Source organism: Acanthochromis polyacanthus, chromosome 3 (genome assembly GCF_021347895.1).
Source record: "Acanthochromis polyacanthus isolate Apoly-LR-REF ecotype Palm Island chromosome 3, KAUST_Apoly_ChrSc, whole genome shotgun sequence".
Classification (NCBI taxonomy): Eukaryota; Metazoa; Chordata; class Actinopteri; family Pomacentridae; genus Acanthochromis; species Acanthochromis polyacanthus.
The window spans coordinates 8,081,950-8,102,929 of NC_067115.1; the positions used below are offsets into that span (position 1 = coordinate 8,081,950).

General features: G+C 38.2%; 2 protein-coding genes across 6 annotated transcripts in view; both read left to right on the top strand.

Moving 5' to 3' along the window:
• Positions 1 to 5,669, top strand: part of LOC110950666 (ras and Rab interactor 2-like) — a 53,736-nt gene extending 48,067 nt beyond the window's left edge. For 4 of the 5 annotated variants that reach the window (XM_051945513.1, XM_051945516.1, XM_051945515.1 and 1 more), the window contains exons 12-13: positions 2,424 to 2,587; positions 4,501 to 5,669. In XM_051945513.1, coding sequence (XP_051801473.1) covers positions 2,424 to 2,587; positions 4,501 to 4,827 — 491 coding nt within the window. In that variant the 3' untranslated portion in view covers positions 4,828 to 5,669. Of the gene's footprint in view, positions 1 to 2,423; positions 2,628 to 4,500 lie in introns of all 5 variants that reach the window. The other variant, XM_051945517.1, reaches the window with a different exon arrangement.
• Positions 5,670 to 10,341: 4,672 nt separating this feature from the next.
• LOC110950664 (NACHT, LRR and PYD domains-containing protein 12-like) lies at positions 10,342 to 20,975 on the top strand. The gene is made up of 9 exons (XM_022193396.2): positions 10,342 to 10,591; positions 11,893 to 13,522; positions 14,137 to 14,475; positions 16,067 to 16,234; positions 16,326 to 16,496; positions 16,660 to 16,875; positions 16,954 to 17,127; positions 17,464 to 17,637; positions 19,493 to 20,975. Exons 2-9 carry the CDS (start codon positions 11,901 to 11,903, stop codon positions 19,506 to 19,508), a joined length of 2,880 nt encoding a protein of 959 aa, XP_022049088.2. The 5' UTR covers positions 10,342 to 10,591; positions 11,893 to 11,900; the 3' UTR covers positions 19,509 to 20,975.
• The last annotated feature ends 5 nt before the right edge of the window (positions 20,976 to 20,980 follow it).

Consider the following 20,980-nt stretch of genomic DNA (forward strand, 5'->3'; position numbering starts at 1 on the left):
CTGAGAGGAAAACAAACATGCTCGATCAGCAAAATAAATACAGCATAGATTAAAAATGATTTTGGTTGTTAGAAGATACATTCAGTATTGTGACATATGCTTACAGTGTCTCGTTTGTAGGAATTCTAAATCATTTTTAGTTTGTAGAGCCGCTCCCCCCCCAATTTTGGTACACCTTTCGGCAAAATCTGTGGTTGATGTGGATGATTCCAGGTTTCTTAGATATTTTGTCAATTAAATAGTCAAAGAAAATGAGCTTTTTATTTTGCCTTTGTTATAATTATTTCATTATAACTGTGTCAGACTAGACAGAAAACATTTAGGACTTCTCTCTGCTTCTAGCCATGGTTGTGCTGTTATTTGCTGAGGTTCAACTTTCAGCAACATTACTCAAAAACGGACGAACAGATTTGGATGAAATTCTCAGGGAAGATCAGAAATGACACAAGGACTAAGTGGTTAGATTTTGGCAGTGATGTGACTTATGGTCTGGATCTAGGGAATTGTTAAAGATTTCGGAAATGATACGACTGAGCAGCCTTGGCGGAGTACTGTGCTCTCTGAGTGCTTTTCTAGTTTTCCCATGTCACTATCAGAAAGGTGGCAAATAAGTTTATTCTCCAAACTATTTGTTTAAAACGTCCCAGTAAAGTGAAACCCTAAAAATGAACGGCACAAAGATCTATCGGCTCTGTAGGCGTTTATGTTTCCAGAAAACATCAGCTCTACTTGAGGTTATATAATGTTGGATGTTTCCTGCATGAGGTCAGTCACAGTGTGGTGTGAGGTCAAAGTGAGGTCCACCCTCTTATAAACTGGTCAAAGGAAGGTCTGTGCAGGAGGAACCTTTCAGCTGTGTTGATGGGAGTCTTAAATCTGTGTACTGATTAGACATCAAGGGCAGGCGTCCTATATTAGAAGTAAGCTAATGAGTTGATACAAATATGATTCTACCTGCTGTTTGCTAACATATTTACATGTGCTTATACTGTAGTTCAGTATCAGTGTTGTGTTAACAGCTTGCTGTCTTTCTCCCTTGTCGCCCAAACGATCAAGAGTTCCTTTTTTAAAACTATAAAGAAGCAATATAGGCTTAGTTTTGTACATTTTACTACACTTAAGAGGTAAAGAGACACTTTCAAATTCTTTTATTTATGAGACCCAGACTTTATGTCCTACATTGCATAGGAATTTAACAAATGTATCTATGATTTCATCTTGTTGTGCGTGAATGTCATCTTAGAGTTGTAAAAAAATCTGTTACTAGAGGAAACTTTACTTGTTATTTTAGCCAATTTTAACTATTTCTCACTTATAAAAGTTTAAAAACTGTGTCTATAAAAATCAAAAGAATTGTATAAGAGTTAAATTTTGCTGCCTTCCTCTTTGAAATTATACAGTCCTTGTGCAGCGATACTCTGCTCCCAGTGCTCTTGCGATGTTTGGAACGCTCTCTAGAGGTCACGTTATTTGATGCTTGTTCGTTACACAACTTTGAGGTCCATGGTGAAATTACAAATGCGTCCTTGTAAGTGATTAGAACAGGACTTCCAGTGAGTGTTTTAAAAGTGGCAGGAAGACAAGGAGCCTTGTATTGCTGCATGAAAACTACTTTAAAGAGGATAGTGGCCAAATTGAAATAATCAAAACTTAATACTAAATTGTACTAATACTAAAATGTGGCCAAACACTTGTACATTGTGCAAATGGAATTCTCAGTTGCACGGCAGTTTCTGTCTAAATTCATCTATTTGCTCATTTTGGCCACTCATCAACATTTTTTTTGCAAAACAAAGACAAATATTTCTTCTTTCAAGAGTGCTATAACCTCACTTTAACTGAGCAGCTTTTACATTGGTCAGAAGTCATTCTGAATCTCTTTGAGATATCCCCACGTAGCGTAGATTAAGGATAATGCAGGGTAATTATGACTGGAGTATCATAAGATTTGTCATTCTTAAGATTTTCTTCAGCTCACAGGCCTTCTACATCTCAGCTGAGGTGAATTTACCCGGATGGTTCAGTGAAAAAACTTGAGAGGCGTACTCATAGGAAGGAAAAGTCCTGACAACAAGGGTAGGAAATTCCATTCAGTGCTTGACTTGAATGGGCTGGAACTGGTTCAGAAGAAAAGAGAGTCTGAACCTGCCCAGTGTGAAATATTTTCCTATTAGCGTCAACCTGTCTGGTACATAAACTGACGCAAGAAGCTGAATTAGTGAAGCATTTACTGAGAACACAGTTCATCAGTAATGAAAATAAGTCTCGCACGAATTCTGATTTATTCTAAAGAAAAGGAGGAAGTGTTATTGACTTCTTACATCAGTGTCTCTCGTCAGCTGGTTTCATTTCTTGATAAGAGAGTTTAGCTGTTCAGTTTCTTTTTCTTTGTTCTACATGCATTCTTTGTTTTTTCACCCCAGGCGGCTACTACCTGACCAGCGCTTATGGAGCCATGTCCCTCATCAAGAACTTCCAGGAGGAACAGGCGGCCCGAGTTCTGAGTTCTGAGGCCCGGAACACTTTGCACCAGTGGCACTTCAGGCGAACCGCCCAGCGTTCAGCGCCGACCGTGGACGACTTTCAGGTATCACGCCTGACCTGAGCCCACCTTGAACATCCAGGCAGTGAGTTTAAGTCGTACCAAATTCAGAAGAAATCCAAACTTCACGTTTGGCATTGGAAAGGTGCATGAAAGGTGTTTTTCCTCTGTCTGTGAAAACGAACAGTTTCTTCTAACATCACAGCATGTGGATCTGAACACTAGCAACCAGTGACAAACAACAGTAGAACAGCTGCATGCAGTATCTTTATCTGCGATTAACTGCATGCAAATTTTCCAAAATTATATTCCAGCGGTACGGTTTCGGTTGTCCTTGTTTTTCAAGACAGGGCCACCTACTGAAGTAGATGGTAGCTGAAGTCCATGACTTCTGGTTCTAGAGGTTCATTCCACCCAAAATACTTTGTAACCAAGTACTTAGCCAAAGACTTATGGTTTTAAAGAATTATTCTACCTAAAATACCAGATTATCCAAATGCGTACTCTGCAATTTGTAGTTTTAAAGGTTTATTCTACCAAAAAGGCTTTGTTGTCCAAGTACTTAGTCTGTGACTTAAAGTTTTAAAGGTTTATTAGGAGTAACGATGTTGTTCTTCAGCCCTTCCGTCACATTGTAGTCCCATCCAGTCTTGCAGTCCACCGCAGATGACTGGCTGCCGTTGACGTACTGCTTACACTGGGATGGTGTAAAATATAAAATACTAAAGAGTGCAAGTACTGATAAGCATTTAACTGACCCAAAGTACTACCTTATTTACATTGCTAATCTGCAGCTTTAGCTTTAAGCATTTTTTCATCAAAAATACTACTTTATCCAGGCACATCTAATTTGTTCAAGGTTTATTCCACCCCAAACACCACATTGTCTAAGTACTATGCTCCACCTAAAACACGATACAGCCCATGACTTATGTTTTTAGAGGTTTAGTCCACCCAAATAGTGCTTTCTGCATAAAAAAATATGATTTAAACTGTACATTCTATCCCAAAATACTACACAATCCAATAACTCATAGTTTTAAACATGCATTTCGCCCAGAATACTCCATTGTTGAATAGTTTGGTATGTGACTTATGGCTTTAAACTTATATTGCACCAGAAATACTAGTGTCCAAGCACTTCGAGTTTTAAGGGTCTGATCCACCTAAAATACTACATTCTTTAAGTATTCAGAGTTTTAAAGCTTTATTCTGCCCAAGTACTAAGTCCGGAACGTTTGGCTTTAAAGGTTTATTCCACCCAAAATACTGCATTGTGAAAGTATTTTATTCCACTGAAATAGTTCTTTCTGTCGAGTAACTTGTGGCTTTAAAGTTTTTCTTTCCACCCATAATACTACAGTTTCTAAACACTTATAATTGTAAAAGTTTGTCCTAGCAAAAATATTGCATAGTCCAAGTACCTGTAGTTTTAAAGGTCAAGTCCACTAACTTTCTGTCTTGCAATTTAACTTCTAAGAGCTGCATGTTGTACCGTTTGTCTAATTAGTATAACTGAGTCATTATCAGGCAAATTAAGGATGGAATTAAATGCGATGACCTTGGTAGTCATCAGACCTCAAATAAACGCTTGAAAGAAGGACGGGAAAATCCAAGAACATGTCCGAGAGGATATATACTGCCTGCATACAAAATAATAAACAATAACAGGCAACAACATCCCCATTTCACTCGACCTACAAACAGACAAATCTTAGTTCTCACTTTAATTGCAGTTCTATTGTCAATACACCACGTCCTTAATTATCTGCTTACGTATGTGGTGCTGTTACATAAAACAAGGGTTCAAGAAATGTGGCTCCACAACTGCCGTCCTAAAACTGCATCCTCCTCTAGTACAGACACCCTACTCCAGTTTTCTGCCTGCTTGTTTCAATCTTTAGTCACGCTTATTGTGGAGATTTCTGTCCCGCTCAACACTCATCTTTCCTTTGTAGAACTATCTCCGTGTCGCCCTGCAAGCCTTGGACTCAGGCTGCACGGCCAAAACCCTGGTGGTCCACCCGTACACCACCACAGAAGAGGTCTGCTCACTCTGCGCTTACAAGTTCAAGATCCCTGACCCCGAGAACTACGCACTGTTTCTGGTCACTGAAGACACCAGCCAGCAGCTCGCCCCGGACACTCACCCTCAACGGATCAAATCAGAGCTCCACAGTCGGCCTCGTTCACAGATCTTCCACTTTGTCTACAGGAGGGTTCCCAACCTGAACCTTTGTATACCTGCCGTCATGCAAAATGGAAACTGCCTTGAGGTGGAATAGCAGGGGGTGTAACAGCTCGTGTGGTTCTTCTGGTGCTTGTAGATGTTTTATTTTTCTGTAGATAGATTTGAGGAATGGAAACCGAAGCTGTATATTGGCAAATTGATGCAAGATATAAAATGCGTGCTTGATTTGCAAATGATTAGTTGACTTGTGATTTTATAAGAAATCACAACATGGTAGGAGGGACTCTGGAAAGTGATTGTGTTTCGCTCGAACACCTCAAGACTGACAAAAAAGGGTACATTTGTTTGCAAGTAGGGTTTAGTCGTATCAGTTTTAGTTAGGCCAGTAATGAAGGATTTTAGCATGTGCAGTTGAAGGTGAGAAGTTTGGACAAGTTGGACATTTATACCATCCTCAAAGTGGATATCATGCAGTACAATATTGCGTTTTATGTTACTAATTTTGCCTTAACTGCTGTTTTCCAGGTGCCTTTCAAAGAAATTGAACATAAAATGTGCTACTGAAAGCAGTCATCCAGTGATTAGTCAGCGTTCACCGAAATGAATTTTAAATTTCATGCAAAAACATTAATTTAATAAGTAAACTGAACTATTGTAAAATGTATGATTGTTTTTTTTTTTTATTGCTCTACAATTGCTGGTCAATTGTAGCTTGTATTTCTGTGTAGAAATATTTTTATATTCAAATGTTTTTCAACCCTAAAGTGACAAAGATTTGCATTCTGATTTAATATTTCTATACTGGACTCAATACTGGACTTATTTATGCCAGATATTTTTCAAAAGTCATTTTAAATCAACACTGTTTCTATTGTTTGTAATGATGAGCTCAAAACTGACTGTGGAAATATAAAAAATACACTCTGAAACAGGCTACTTGCTGTCTCTTGTGTAATATTTTTCTGACTTTTTTTAAAAAAATTTAATACCACAAAGTCAGATTTTACTGTGTTGATGACAACATAGGGACTGTAGTATATTTTACCAGATTTAGAAATACAGTTTGCACACAAATGTACTACAAGTCACATGTTTCAATCCGCATATAAAACGGAAATTAAATGATTTGCAGAACCTCCTATAATGGCCTAAACTTGTAAGGTGGGAGATTATTTTTGTTGGTTTAATAAAATAAGTCAAATCAAGGGTTGCTAAGACATTCTCCCATCCATTTGATTACAGCCTTTAGAAACTAAAGTCACATATTCACATAAAAGCATTGTGCATAGCTGATTGTATTACAGAATAGGAGTATAAACACTTCCTGGAACTCTTGGTAAGAAAATAAGCACCAAGCCTTGTTTTTCTGCGGTTCCAGATCTGTATGACTCTGATGTCTGTACAGGGCTCAATTAAATGTCTTCAAATCTACAACTATGGCTTCTGTTACGAATATTGAACAACACTTATAGAACGAGACAAGCATTGCTGTTGAGCCCTACAAGAGAGATGATCTGTTGCAGGCATTGATAGGAACGTTCAGCAAAACAATTGAAATGCGAATTGTGTTGGTGTATTTGTTCAAGAGAAGGGATCAAGTACAAGCAGCAGATGACGGGTAGGTGCTCAAATATCAACAAACACTAGTGAGGATCTGCAGTAAGTACAAAAGAACAATTACAAAGGATTTACCACCCCTGGAAATTTCCCCATTTCATTGCTTTTCAACATTGAATCATACTCAATTTCATTTGACCTTTTACCAAAGTCTTTCATGTCAAATTAAAAACAGATTTTTTTCAAAAGTAAATCGCTTTCAAAGTAATGTCAGGTTATTTAGAATATATCATGTAAAATAAATGATTGCATAGGCACCCTCTACCCCTTTGAGGTCCATCCATTCTCTATGCACCGCTTTATCCTTACTAGTAAATGTTAGCATTAATTATAACGTCCACATTGATCAGGAAAAAAACTAAAAAAATCTATCAGTTCATTCAGAAACTGTGGGGTTAAACCTAAAAACAGACCTCAACAGCAGTTTGTTTCAAAGCAGAACACCAGCCAGTTTTCACTAAAGAAGCTTTCAGAGCGACAATGAAATGACAGTCCTCTTTCAAAGTCTGATCAAATCACGATAACTCTGTCCTGTGGTACGATGTTTTCCCAACAGATGGCATTACCCTCATGAATGGAGCATCAAGAAGCGACGTCTACAACAGAACAGAAATGTCTGGAAGCCAGTGGCCTCCACTTTGAGCACCTCTTGTAATTGTAGAGGCTAAAGATAACTTTTATGAGTTAGAGATTTGAGGTCTGAAAACATTTGGTATTGAAATATTTATGCAAATTTTTCTGTGTGTCAACATTATTTTGGCTGTTTCTGACAAGTCATCAGCCAACATCTTTTTATAATAATGGTAAGCATATCTGCGTTCTACAGGAGTGATTTTCCTCATGTGCAGGTAAAGACGTGCGAGGAGCTTAGAGATGACAGGAGCAGGAGTCATCCTGACTAATTCAGCTTCCACCTAAAAGCAGAAAGACCACAAACAAACACACTGATAGACTGTCAAACGTTAAACCTCGCAACCTCAAAATGTCTGTTTAGGAAGTGTTGTGTTTCTAAATTCTACTGAAAGCCTTGACAGACAAGTTTGTGTAAAAAGCAGCCTGTCCTCTGAGCTACTGAGAAATCTTCCTGAACAAAGTTTCTACATGTAAATCAGCTCAACAAAAACTAAAGCCTCAGTCAGAGACAACAGGTATTGCAAATTATAAACAACTTTCCTTTTTAACTCAGACTTTCTGCTTCAACCTCACATAAAAGAGGAGTTTAACTCGTCAGGTGACTGAAAATGAACGGCTTGTGCAGTTCTAGATCCAAAAGTAGGATGTTTCAACTCATGTTTTACAACAAATACATGCAATAATTACTAAATACAACGGCTGGTTGTCAGTTTATTCACTATTAATGTCATTATATATACCAGACTGAACTTGAGCAGTGGAATAGAGAAGGAATTTAATGAAATTATGCAGATTCAGAGGTAATGTTGCGCAATGTTAAGCGCGGTTTAATTCAAACCAGCTGAATGTTAAACTTCAGTGCAGCTGAACGGGTTTCAGTTAACCTTAAAGTAAAATAACTTTTTAAAAAAAGATAAAATACACAGCACAGAAATACAGGTTGAGAAGTTCATTCTAATAATGACGGACAGCTGTTGCAGCAAACAAAACAGGTTTTCAGCAGTAATTAACACAGGTGTTGAACACAGGTGTGAATTACCTGTGCTAATTTAGCCGCTTAGCTAGCTAAGGTGTCTGGACCATCTGCTCAAACACGACAAAACACAACTCTTCACAAATCTCTGACTTAAAGTACAACAAAACAACTACTGTTTAGAAGTATTTATCTTCTTACTGTGTTTTACTCCAAAAACAAGGTCAACAGCTGCCAGAGATGCTACCAGACATGCCGACCACAAATTTATATAGAAAGACTAGATACCTCACATGCTGTCTTCTATATATATCTATGGTTTGACCAATCACTGCTCTTTGGCTCTGGCCTCTGAGAATCTTGACGTTGACTCATAGACATATAGCTACATGTACATACATGTATATGTCTATGGTTTGGCTCCACCCTTGCTGATGACCACTTCCGGTCTCAGAAAATAAAAAAAAACTGACCTTTTTTCGTTTCTGTCTCTGATTTTATTTTTTTGTTATTCTAAATATAAAATAAAAATCAAAGCATTTTGAAAATTTCGTATATACCTTTTTGATCATAAAAAGGAAAAACGCCCTGTATTCCAATTTTAATTTTTGTATTTTAAAACGAAAATCAAATAACCACTCGTTTTTTTTGTATTTTTCAGTACCCGTTTCAGAAAGAAAAATCTAAAAAAAAAGCCAAAATATACACAGACCTTTTAGCCAGCTATTTCAAACATCTATTCAATCCCCCCCATTACTTATCTGTTTTAATGATTTATTCATTCCTGTCTGCTCTCTATTTCTACTGCTTGTTCTTTGTTTTTACTTAAATGTTCAACTTTTCTGCTCAAACCAGCTGAGATCCACTCCAAGTTCAGCCACAGACATAGGATCATTTTGTTCCTTTGAGATAATCTCAGTGTTTCAGTTTGCAACATTAAGAAATGTAAACATTTGAAAGGAAAATGATAATGCCAGCACAGACACATACAGGCTTTTTCTTCAGCCAAACACTGCCCCATTGTGGTACTTTAGTGGCAGTACAGCTACCTGAACATCAGCATCTTGGTTATTACAAGCATATGGTAGACTAGCCATGCTCCACCCATGTTTCTGACGGCACAAGGGTCGAGGAACGCTCGACAGGGAGGGAGGCGGGCTAAAAGGTTGTCTATCAAATCCCTCTGCCGCAATTGGGTAGGTATACAACCAATCAACGCAACGAATAAGCTGACGTAGTTCCGAGAGCACCGGCGGATTGTAGCTAAGTCCCATTAGCTTCCCAACCAGCGGATCCGCGGAGCCAACTGGTATATTAAGGATTTGCCATATCCCGTCGGCATAAGTCCAAATACGTCTTTCTTCTCAATGAAACACTTCAGTGCCGTCCTTTGTTTATCTTTCAAGTTGAATTTTAGCTTCAAATCTTTAAGGGCTGTGGCCAAAGCTGAGTCGAAAGATAACTGTTTATTGTGCGCCGGTTGTTTCTGTCGGAATCATCATGCCTCTGTCGTCACTTCGTGACGCCCGCCTTCTGACTCTACACTTCATGGTGATTGGTCCGGCCAGTTTTAGGAGAATCCAGCCTCGAGCCTTATGGAGGGTAACTAGACCCTCCCTGGCAGAGAATTAAATTCATTGTCGTGGGTTGTCTAGCGCGGCTAGGCAAAGCATATGGTATAAAGTGACAACATATCTACCTGTAACTATGCACATCAGACAACTAGTAGAATACCTGTAAAATGACAGCTAACATTGGACACTCAGATCTAAACAATAAAAATAATCATCATTTACAATATTACATTTCTCAGTGGGTTGTGCAATAACAGTTTCTGCATCACGTGTAGCTCATCATTTCATGAAATACACTACCGCCCCAATTTTTTCATTTTTAAAAAATTAAAATTGAAGTAGTTCAAGTCCAAGCTTGAAATGGTACAAAGGTAAGCGGTAAACTGCCAGTGGTTAAAAAATGGTAAGGCTACCCAAAACTGAAAAAGAACATACATTTCAGAATTATACAAAAACACCTTTTTCAGGCAACAAGAAATGTTGAACTTAAATTGTTCTGCAGCAATGGAAGTTCATCAAGCCTTTAAAGTTGGTGCCACCAAATCCGACAGGTGTCCCAACTTTTCTTGATTACTTTCAACCCCCTCTGTCTGCATAACACTAGAGTAGGAACACGCTGTGGCACCATACCCTCCGAAGCATTATCGGAACAGTACTGTACTGCAGAAAGTAGTGTGTTGCTAGATGTTTTCATCTAACAACTATAGTACAGCAGCACAACAGAATTCCTGGAGTTTATTTCTGCTGTTTTGGTTCTGGTGGGCCACTCAGGATGTTCAGGGCCCCCGAGGAGGCCCTCCAGAGGTCGCTCTGCTGGATGGAACTGCTTGGGGGTCGACAGGAGGAAGTCTGACAGAAACACACGCCCACCATCCGCCACAGCTGAAGCTGCCATATGCAGACTTCCTCCATCCGAGACATGGATGGAGTTTTGACGACGCTTTACTTTACCGAAAATTAAATCGCGTTTACGATTTTCCTTCTTGTTTGTTTGCAGCTAGCAAAGCTGCCGTGAGTCCATTCCTCACCGTGTCTTTCCGGGAAGGCTCGGGTGTTTTTGGGTAAGTTTGTCCTAAGAAGTTATTCATGTATTAATAAAGAAAGAAATATGCACGTTAGCGCTTGCAGCAGGTGCAGTTTCAACCTCAAAACCTGCCCGTTTAGCCGGAGAACGCGTGTTAGCATCAAGCTAAGCTACTTTAATGTTCTAACGTTTCTGCTCTACTCTAAATAGCTTGTTTAGCTAGTAGCACCGAAGCTAGTTCTTAGATTGAGGGAAAACTTCACTGAAGGTTCGTTGCGACCGATTCTCCAATTTTTCCCACATTTTAATGATATACAACCTTGTTAGACAGGTGGGTTGAACCGTCAATACTGTCTGAAATCCACTTTCAAATTTGTGAAACCGTTATTTTATCTATGAACAACTAGTTCACTGTGTAGCCAAATCTCGCGATAGAAAGAAGCAAACAGCTATATGGAAACAAGCCCAGCAGCTGAACTGTAAGTTTGGGTGAATGAGAGGCCTCTTGATAACAGTATAACTATGTAAATTTATTTTTGTTTGTAGTAAATTGACCGTAAATGCAGTCACATAACGAGGTTGAAGAACTTATATTTTTAATCTCTGATTAAAATAAGACTTATGCATTGTGCAGAAGCAACAGTAACTAAGCAACTACACTTTTTAGAAGACCAACTCAAAAACCCAGAACCCACGACTGATGAGATTTGCAAGCGAAAAAAAACAAGCCCAAAGTGGCTTATAGTCAGAAGACTTGGCAACACTGATTTCACAGCGTTTTTCGCATCTGTGTTCCTGGAATTTGTGAAAATGCAAAAAAAGAAGAGATTTTATTGCCTTTCACACACAGACTGCATTGAACAAGATCCACATCTAAAACTACTACATATATACACCAATCAAATGTGGACTACATTGTCACAGTGAAGCTAAAGATATTTAAGAACATTTTTGTGACTCCAGTAACATGTATTTCATCAGTAAAGATGTATTAAAAGTGATATTTCGCAGCTTTGTTGCATGTAGACCATATTAGACCAGATCAAGATCTAAAACCACTTGATATAATACATATAATGGGTCAAAACAAGTTAACGCACAAGTTTTTTGTAATTTATCATATCCCATGCAGGCTCAGTGCTGTAAAGCAAAAACCAAACTTTTCAAGTAATTATTGCTTCAAATGTTGGTCTGTCTTACTAGGTAATTAGCCTACATTTTGCAAATTTATTGAATTCATGCATCATATATTTAATTACTTCCATGTGATATATTGTATGCATTTTCAGGAAAAGTGTCAATATAGATATTGTTTTTCATATTGCCCTCTGTTTTCAGGAACGTCTATGATGGATCTCCAAAGCTCCTTGAAAACCACGCTGAAGAATAAATACCAGACATTGAAAGAAGCATTTTCCAAGAAACCATTGCTCCCCTCAAGATGTCGGAACCTCAGCGCATACTTCACATCATATAATTTTCACGATCACGAGCTCAGACATGTTGATACTTCTTACCTTCCTGTAGATGTTGTTCATGCATGTATGCCACTCGCCGAAGTCTTATCATGTGAATACGGATATTTCAGCAACAGAAGAACCATCCTCACTTTAGGAGTGAGTGGAATTGGAAAAACCACAGTGGTTCAGAGTTGCGCTCTTGATTGGGCCGAGGACAGGGGCCACCATGACATTCAGTTCCTGTTTCCTCTCAACTTCTGGGAATTGAATTTGCTTATTAAACACAAACTGAGCCTGATCGAACTTCTCCAGATGTTTTACCCAGAACTGAAGGGACTCAATGCGTCCAGCCTAAACAGCGATGCCGTGTGGTTTTTCTTCGACGGACTGGATGAGTTTAATCTCATGCTAGACTTCTCTTGCCCATCTGTTAGTGATGTTTCTGAAGCATCCACAGTAGATAATCTCGTTACTAGTCTGATTGTGGGAAGTTTGCTTCCTAACGCTCACATATGGGTAACGTCCAGATTTTCAGCTATGAAGCAAATCCCCAGAACCCTTATGCTTAGAGAGACTGAACTGATGGGTTTCAACGATGCACAGAAGGAACAGTACTTCAGGATGGTTATTGATGATGAAGAACTGGCCTATAAAGCAATCAACTGTGTGAGAATATCAAGGAGCCTGAACTTCCTCTGTCAAGTACCTTCAATCTGCACCATTATGGCACATGTTCTGGAGACTCCTTTTGAAACAGGTAACCGATATCAAATAAAACCTTTGACTCTGACTCAGATTTACACTCTCGGTTACAACCTGGTGGAAACCTCGGATGTTGTCAGCAAACTGAAAAAGCTGGCACTACTTCGGATGGGAGAGGGCAGCGTTATGTATGAGGAGAACCTTTTAGAGTTGGGCATCACCGTTAAGGAGGCATCAATATTCTCCAAAAAGTGCCCACTTCTGTTGAGAGAGGAAACGGGGCTGCACAACACCACAGTGTTTCGTTTCAGTCACGTGAGTGTCCAGGAGTATTTGGCTGCGTCAGCCAAACTGGATGAGATTGAAGCGTCCGAGACTCCTTCGCTTTCCGATAGCTGCCAAAGTCTGGTGGATGCAGCTGTGGCGCACAAACAGGGAAAATGGGATATCTTCCTCCGTTTCATCTTTGGCCTCATCAAGGAACGTCACCTGTTGGAGCCCAATGATTTGCTCTTTTTCTACACCAAGAAGGTCATGTTGGAAAACATTTTCGATGACAAGTTCGACCCTTTGTTCCCCTCTTTGAAGGAGTATGACAGCCAGGCTTTAGTGTATGAATTGAACAGCTATAGGAAACACGCTTCCTCTCCAATCAGTGGATTCCAGCCGATGCACTGGGAAATTGTGAAAGAAAGGCTCAGAAACTGGGACATGATAGAAGACTGTTTTGAGATGCCTGTGTCAGAGAGATGTGATAAGCACCTCATCAGGCTACTACCGACTATTTTGAAGTCAAAACAAGCCATGTAAGTTACAGTTATACTGTACATACCATGAATATTTGGACATTCTAATGTGCTTTAAAGTACCACCTTACCCTAATCACAGAATATGTTTTTGAGGCATCTTTTGTGTTATGCAGTACTGTATGCTGTAGAGAACAAAAAAAAAAATCTTGCTCATCTGAAATCGTTCCTATATATTCGTCACATTATCGGTAGATTAACTAAGTGTCTTGTTAAGGAAATGGTCAGTGTTGAGCAAATACTTATATACTTTCACTTGTAACGTATAATGGGATAAGTAACATGAAAGGGAGACGCTTCTTACAGTCATTTTAAATCCCAAAATCTGAACACCACCTCCTGCGACATCAACTACAAATCTAGTCTAGCAGGGTAAAATAATGCCATCATCATGAAACTGAAAACTTGGACTTCAAGCTTAATATACCTCTTCTTAGTACATCCTGTTGGTATATTAATAGTGTGTAGTGTTCATTATTTGTAAGGATGTATGGCGCAGAATATTAGTAGAATAATACTTGTTATATATTACTTGTCATAATAATGTATAGAATTTTGTCAGCTGTTTCCTCAGATGTGTTTTGAAATTGTCAGTGACTCCTATCTCTTTGCAGGCTGCGATTCTCTAACCTGACAGATGACTCCTGTCCAGCCTTGACAGCAGTTCTGAGCACAAAGGAGTCCCACCTGAGAGAGCTGGACCTGGGATACAACAACATCAGTGACTACGGAGTTGGGCTTCTTGTCGACGGGCTGGTCGATATAAATTGCAGGCTGAAATCACTCAGGCTGCAGTGCTGCGGAATGACCTTCCGATCCTGTGAAGACCTGGCCAATGGCCTGTTACTGACCGAGACGCTGCAGGAGTTGGATCTTAGCAGAAATGAAATAGGAGACGAGGGACTGTTTCAACTTTCTGAAGGTTTGAAAGCAGCTCGGTTAAAAATGCTGAAGTAAGTGTTGGGAAGTAAACTTGCATGTGGTCTAGAAAGTGTTCCTTTACTTTATGCACAGTTGCTCAATTTCAGTCAGACTTCATTTAACAAAAAGTGCATTACAGATGAAAGGAATAAAAAGGCAGTAAAACAATACAAACCATACTTCCAAGCCTCAACATCATTTTATATATATGGGACTCGAAAACCCAGCTGTTGAGGGACTGAGGACACTCCTTAAATAACACATACAATGAGGATATACCAGATGAAATAAATGAAAATAAAATATAATATCTATAAATAAATATAGTTACAAAACAGAAGTCAACATTTTCAAAAACAAAACAAGAAAATAATAATACAAAATAAAGTTAATACACTAAAATATATAATTTAAAAACGGAAAAGGATTTGAAAGCATGTTGTCTTTAACCCTTTAAGCTTCAGTGTACCGCCGGCGGTACACCTACTAATTTGCATAGGAATTTCAAGAATGTCCGACGGCTGCAAACACGATTATACAAACACTATACGCCGATGGAAAGCTTAGATTCTCATGAATCCACCGGTATAAACCACTTTCAGATGCGATTACCACAGCGGGTGAGAAAAACACATTTGTCCGACAAAAACGAATATTCATCCATCCGTTCTCTATACACGGCTTCAACGCACACAGCGCGACTCACATTTCCGGGTTCATTATTACACACAAAAAAAAAAGATTCCACAAAAAACGGCCATAATCCAACCTTTTACATCCAGATAACACAAGCCAGTAAACTATTTTATCCAAAACATGTCCTGAAGTCGGTATAAAATCCCCAAATCGGTCATTTTCAAGGAAATGCACCTCGCGATGCCCGTCCAATATTCCCTGTATTTTTCATAATTTTTTTTATTTAAAAATAGAATATTAGCGATTTTTTTTTTGTACTGAAAACGGCTGGAATTGACTGAAGCTTAAAGGGTTAAAAAATTTGCCAAAGTGACAACAATTTATCAGAGTAAGGCACTGTTCGAGAGAATCATTAGATTTTCTACTTAACTTTTGCTTTTGTTGGGAATCTTAACCAAATCTAAGCAAGAAATTGTGACATTTGAAATCAATTTGTGTCTAAGAAAATTATTTGCCAAATTTAACTCAATGTCTCTAAAATCTGAGAAATGCAACTTGTGTTTGTTTTTTTTCCTCTAGGACTGCATATGCACAAGTGTGCGTCTTTCTAAACTGTCTGGTTTGTTAATTTTGCTACAGAAATGATTGCAGCCAACAAGTGTAGTTGACTGAATACTTTTATAAATCAGAGTTTTCTGTTGGTGAATTTTAAAACAGTTTGAAAAATTTCTAAAAACTCATTTTCCATTTGTCAGTGTGCATCATTGAGTGTAGATTCCTGGCAAAAAATGCTGAATTTGATCTATTTACAATTAAATCTGCAACACAATAAGATGTACAAAACAAGTGAATGCTTTCTGAAGCGACTGGTTTTTACCAGTATGTTTGTTTGCACATAAATTAATATTAAAATTATACAGACAAGACAATACTTCACTGGTGAAATGTGATTTTTTTTTATAATGATTTTTTTCCTTTATTGTAAAGACTATCACAGTGCAACATTGAGAAACAGGGCTGCTGGGATCTGGCTGCAGCTCTGCAGGAGAACTCTAAACATCTTAAAGTGTTGGACCTCAGCAGCAATATGGTCGGAGACAATGGCGCCAACGAACTCTTTACGAAATTCGACATATCACGGCTAACAAAGCTGGAGTGAGTGTCACTTATGTAAAAACGACTTCAGCCATGCTTATGAATGCCAGTTATCCAGTGACGATTTGTTCTCTCCATATCTCATCGGCAGGATGTACCACTGTGGTCTCACCGCACTGAGCTGTGGACTTATTGGGGAAGCTCTGAAGTCTGAAACCAGCACTCTGGTGGAGCTCAATCTGAGCAACAACAAACTGAAAGATGCAGGATTTAGAGCCATCTGTGAAGGCATGTACGCGTGGTCTCGACTGGAAAAACTCAAGTAAGGATGCTTTGATTACACACTAATTAAAAGTGAAAGTGTTGAACCCTCTGAACCCCAAAACTCGCTTGACTGACTGACTCATCCATCCATCCATCCATCCGTCAATCTCGCACCTCAGTCTGCCTGAATTAATGATTCTGCATTTTCTTTTAACTTTCAGTGTTTCAAGATGTGGAATCACTGAGAAGGGTTGCGTTTTCCTGGCCAAAGTCCTGTGCACGGTGTCGCAGTACTACAGCGTTGGGGTTCAACAAATGAACTGGCAGGCGGTCGAGCTGAGAGAGCTCGACATCAGCATGAACCTTCTTGGAGACAGAGGAGTCAAAGAAATGTCACCTGGCCTGCAGAACCCTTACAGCCACCTCAAAACTCTCAAGTGAATAATTATTTTGAACAGACTCCTTCATTGCAGTTTGGTTGGAGGAATGGTTTGGTGATTTTTGTCTCTTTTCAGCCTGAGTCATTGCGGCCTGAATGACGACTGCTGTTCAGAACTCGCGTCAGGATTTGCATCGATCAACAGTGTCCTCAGTGACCTGGACCTGTCCAACAACGACCTTCGCGATAGGGGAATGAAGAAGCTCTGCGTAGGACTCAGAAACCCTCAGTGCAAACTGAAAAAACTGTCGTAAGTTGAAGTGAATTTTGAAAATGGTAGCACACAGAAGGGGAAATGATTTCCATAGCATAAATCTAGTGAGCCAAACTTCTGTGACTTCATAAAGAACACTTTTTTTGCAATAAGTCAAGAATTAATTTGCTAATGAAATGACATTGTCTCTACCAAGAAATTCTGCTCGGTAATCTCTGCATTGTCTACCTCACAAATAAACAAACAGCACTGAAATCACACCTCTGCATCGGCTCTCTTCTTAGTGGGTGAATACTGTACTGACAACAGTCCAGTTTAAGTATTTTCACGATAAAATGAGCTCTGAAGTGCTGATTTTATGTTTCGCTGCAGACTGAGGAGCTGTGGCCTGACCTCTAAGAGCGTTCAGTTCCTGACCTCTGCCCTGAAGTCGAACCCCTTCCATCTAAAAGAGCTGCATCTGATGGGCAACAAACTGGAAGACCCTGATATCGAAGTGCTTGTGGAGCTAATGAAGTGCAAGAAATACACGCTGCGGATATTAGAGTGAGTACTGAATGTTTTTTCAATCAGAGCACACGGCGTCTGTCCAGTCATCAGTGTGACTTTTAAAAGTATTTTAACAGTAGAATGAAAGTCATAGTTTTCCTACTTTATGCATTTGATTTTGAGATCCAAAGATGAAAATGAGATAAAAGCAGACACTGACTTCTGCTTTTATTTCATAAAAATAAAATGCAAATGGAACATAGTGAGGTTCAAAAAAATCAAAGACCAGGTCAAAAAATGTGTCATATTTTTGCAAAGTCAGAAAAAGAAATTTTGAGGAGCTGGAACAAAAATACTTTAGAGAAACTGGGCCAGATGTAGTTAAAATAGAAAATACGAACACTGAAGAAATGCAGCTCTGTCACAAATACAGGATTTAATAAATAAGGAACACAAGACTCCAGTCAGCAAATATCCTGTCAAGAAAAAATGCTGTCTGGTCTGAGAGAACGAGGAGCACCTAAAAAAAAAAACATTTCTCAGGAGGTGGAAATCTGTCAACAGACAGTACAACTCAGCAAATGTCTTTCTAGTAAGACAGTGCGTTTTAGACTTCTGATTAAAAGTCTAGGGAAGGAATATTTCCCACACCTCGACTGCAGAGTTAAAATCAAGCCTGTTATTTCTTATTATTCTCACGACTGATGCTTCAGCTCACCCTGAACTCATTATCTTTCCCCTGAAAGCTGAGAGAATATGCAGGTGTGGAAAAAAATAAAATAAAATTCTGTTTTCCATCTAAAAACTCACTTAGTAGTAGTAATAATAGCTTTATTATCATTTTATTGAGGTCAGACAATAATATAATAAATGTTGCATATTACTACTGAGACAATTAACACAATAATAAATAAACACGTAAGACACACAGAATTATAATTAAATATAGTGGAAATTAAAGTTTTTAATTTCCACTATATTTAATCACCGCCGAGCAACACTATGAAGCGATCAGACGTCTGTGTGAAACGGACAAGGCCAGATACTGAATGCCGTTATATCATATGTGCTATACTAGGGGATCAGAGGAGACTGACGCTACGGTCTCTGAGCCAATCAGAGCCCAGTGCTGTACGCTACGCATTTTATTTACATTACGTATTCTTTTAATATGTTTTTTTTTAACATTTTTTGAATTTTTATGCTAGTATATGCTTATTTACTGCAAAAAATAAAATATTAAAATAATGTAGCGATGACAGAGCTGGTCACTATCACTTAACTGTTGTGCTGCAGTGCAGCATGGGAGTTCGGAATGTTGGGATTTAAATGTCATTATTGTGGTTCATTAATGTTTGTGTTTTGTGGATTAGTCAGCCTCATTACTTTGCTTAAGTGTTACTTTGTCAGGACCATGAGTGTGAAGTGTAGTGTGTTTGATGACTTCCTGCTACGCTTTTGCCCTAGTCTGTGTCAAAATAATGGCATCTGGCAGTTATTTAGTGTATAAACAGCAAGTGTGTGTTTTCCAGTGGTACTTTTCAATGGAACTCACCACACTAAAAGATATCTGTACCATTTAATTCCGTGATATAGCGAAATGTCTGCAGAACCAAACCCAGTCCAAAAATCTGCGATATAGTGAGACCGCGAGAAGTGAACTGCGATATAGTGAGGGTCCTCTGTATTTCAGTATTGATGTCAGACCTTTAGACCCCACAGTGCATATTTACTGTGTATTTGTTATGTATATACTCCAACTCTCTGTGTATCCAAAAGTTAACAGTAGTTTGACATGCCATTGCACTGTTCAAGTTATTTTAGAGGACACTGTATCTGTTTGGTCAGTTGTGACTCCAGATTAACAGTTAACCTTCTTAATGTCCTTTGTTTTTGCTTTCTTTTCTTTCAGTGTCTCAGCAGATTGAAGAACTCACACAAAAGGACACAAACTGTTCAAACTGACTCACATTTCTCAAATTCATCATCGACTGAACCACTAAAAACTCATAAAAATGTGCCATAGTTACACATTTAGAAGTTTTGTCCAGCAAAAGGATCCTATTCTAGCTTAAAATGGCCAAAATGTAGCTCTACAATGTAGCGTCCTGCATAATGTGTTACCAAGTTATGTGTTAACTTAATAATCTCACTTTAATAGTTTACTTTGCTGCATTCTTATGTATTTTTATGAAACCAATTTGTGCCTTTTCTGCATCAGTTTAAGGTGAAAATGTTATTATTCAAAGTGACCAAAAATATAGACATAGCATGTGATATTTATTTAGTTTTGTAAATTCTTTGAGTTAAGTTTTCCCTTTTTTCGCTTTTTAATCATGATCAATTTATTTAGGCTTTTTGGCAAGATTTACCCTATTTAAGTGTTTTGAATAATTCTGTTTTCACTTTGACAGAGTCTTTTTATGGAATGAAGTCGAGTTAAAAAATGCCTAAATATTTTGACCATGAGTTTATGTATCACAGGGAAAGAAATATGTGTTGTTTCAACACCTGGAACCTTTTAAATAGACGTATGAAAGAACCAAATATATTGGAAATGAGAATAACAAAACATGACAAATTTGATTTATGCATTTTTGTTCACATCAGAGAAAAAGATAATTTACATATTGCATTTACATTATTTTTCAGTGTATTTTTGCAGTTCTGCATTTTAATAATTGAAAGACTTAAATCAATGTACCTTTAGATTTGATAGTATTTGTTCTGTTATATTTACTTCACTTTGACAGTTACTAACAATAATATTCATTGCAGCACGTCCACTTACTAGAAATCTTCTACAAGTGAATTTTCTGTGCTGCAACTGTTTACCTACTTGGCAGCCCTGTGTCATATTTTTGTATAATACATAGAAAGAAAAACACAGAATTCATGTACCAGCTGGAAATTCAAATTGTAAAGGCTCACATATTTTTTACATTGCTTTCAAATATGTATATTTGTGCAGATCAACTATTGAATCTCCACATATTTACTCTTCTGTCCTCTTGTTTGATATGAGAGAAATTACCTATTTTAATATGACACATGTTCAGAAGGTTGTTTGAAAGCTATGCCTTTGTTAGACACCTATTTGGAGCATCTATATGTTTCAGTGCCTCATTCATTTGACTTTGTGGACTATTATGTAAAATTGTTATTGTGAGATATTTATATTATTTCCTGTGTATTTGTTTCTTTTAAGCGTTATTTAATTTTTATTTTTTTTTACCTCCTGTCAAGGTCACTGTGTGCATCACGTGAAAGTTGAATAATACACACTCCTACCAATGCTGTATTATTGTGTGTTATAACTGAATGTATCACGTCTGTGTGAAATGCATTCCAACTGTGACCACACAATAAAAGCAGCCCTGTTCTTTTTGCACCAAGCTAT

What these genes read in the sequence shown, in the direction of transcription:
- LOC110950664 (XM_022193396.2), top strand. Translation starts at nt 11,901, where the DNA reads ATGATGGATCTCCAAAGCTCCTTGAAAACCACGCTGAAGAATAAATAC. An exon ending in TTGAAGTCAAAACAAGCCAT is followed by an intron (nt 13,523 to 14,136) that starts GTAAGTTACAGT and finishes ATCTCTTTGCAG; the next exon opens with GCTGCGATTCTCTAACCTGA. An exon ending in TGCAAACTGAAAAAACTGTC is followed by an intron (nt 17,128 to 17,463) that starts GTAAGTTGAAGT and finishes GTTTCGCTGCAG; the next exon opens with ACTGAGGAGCTGTGGCCTGA.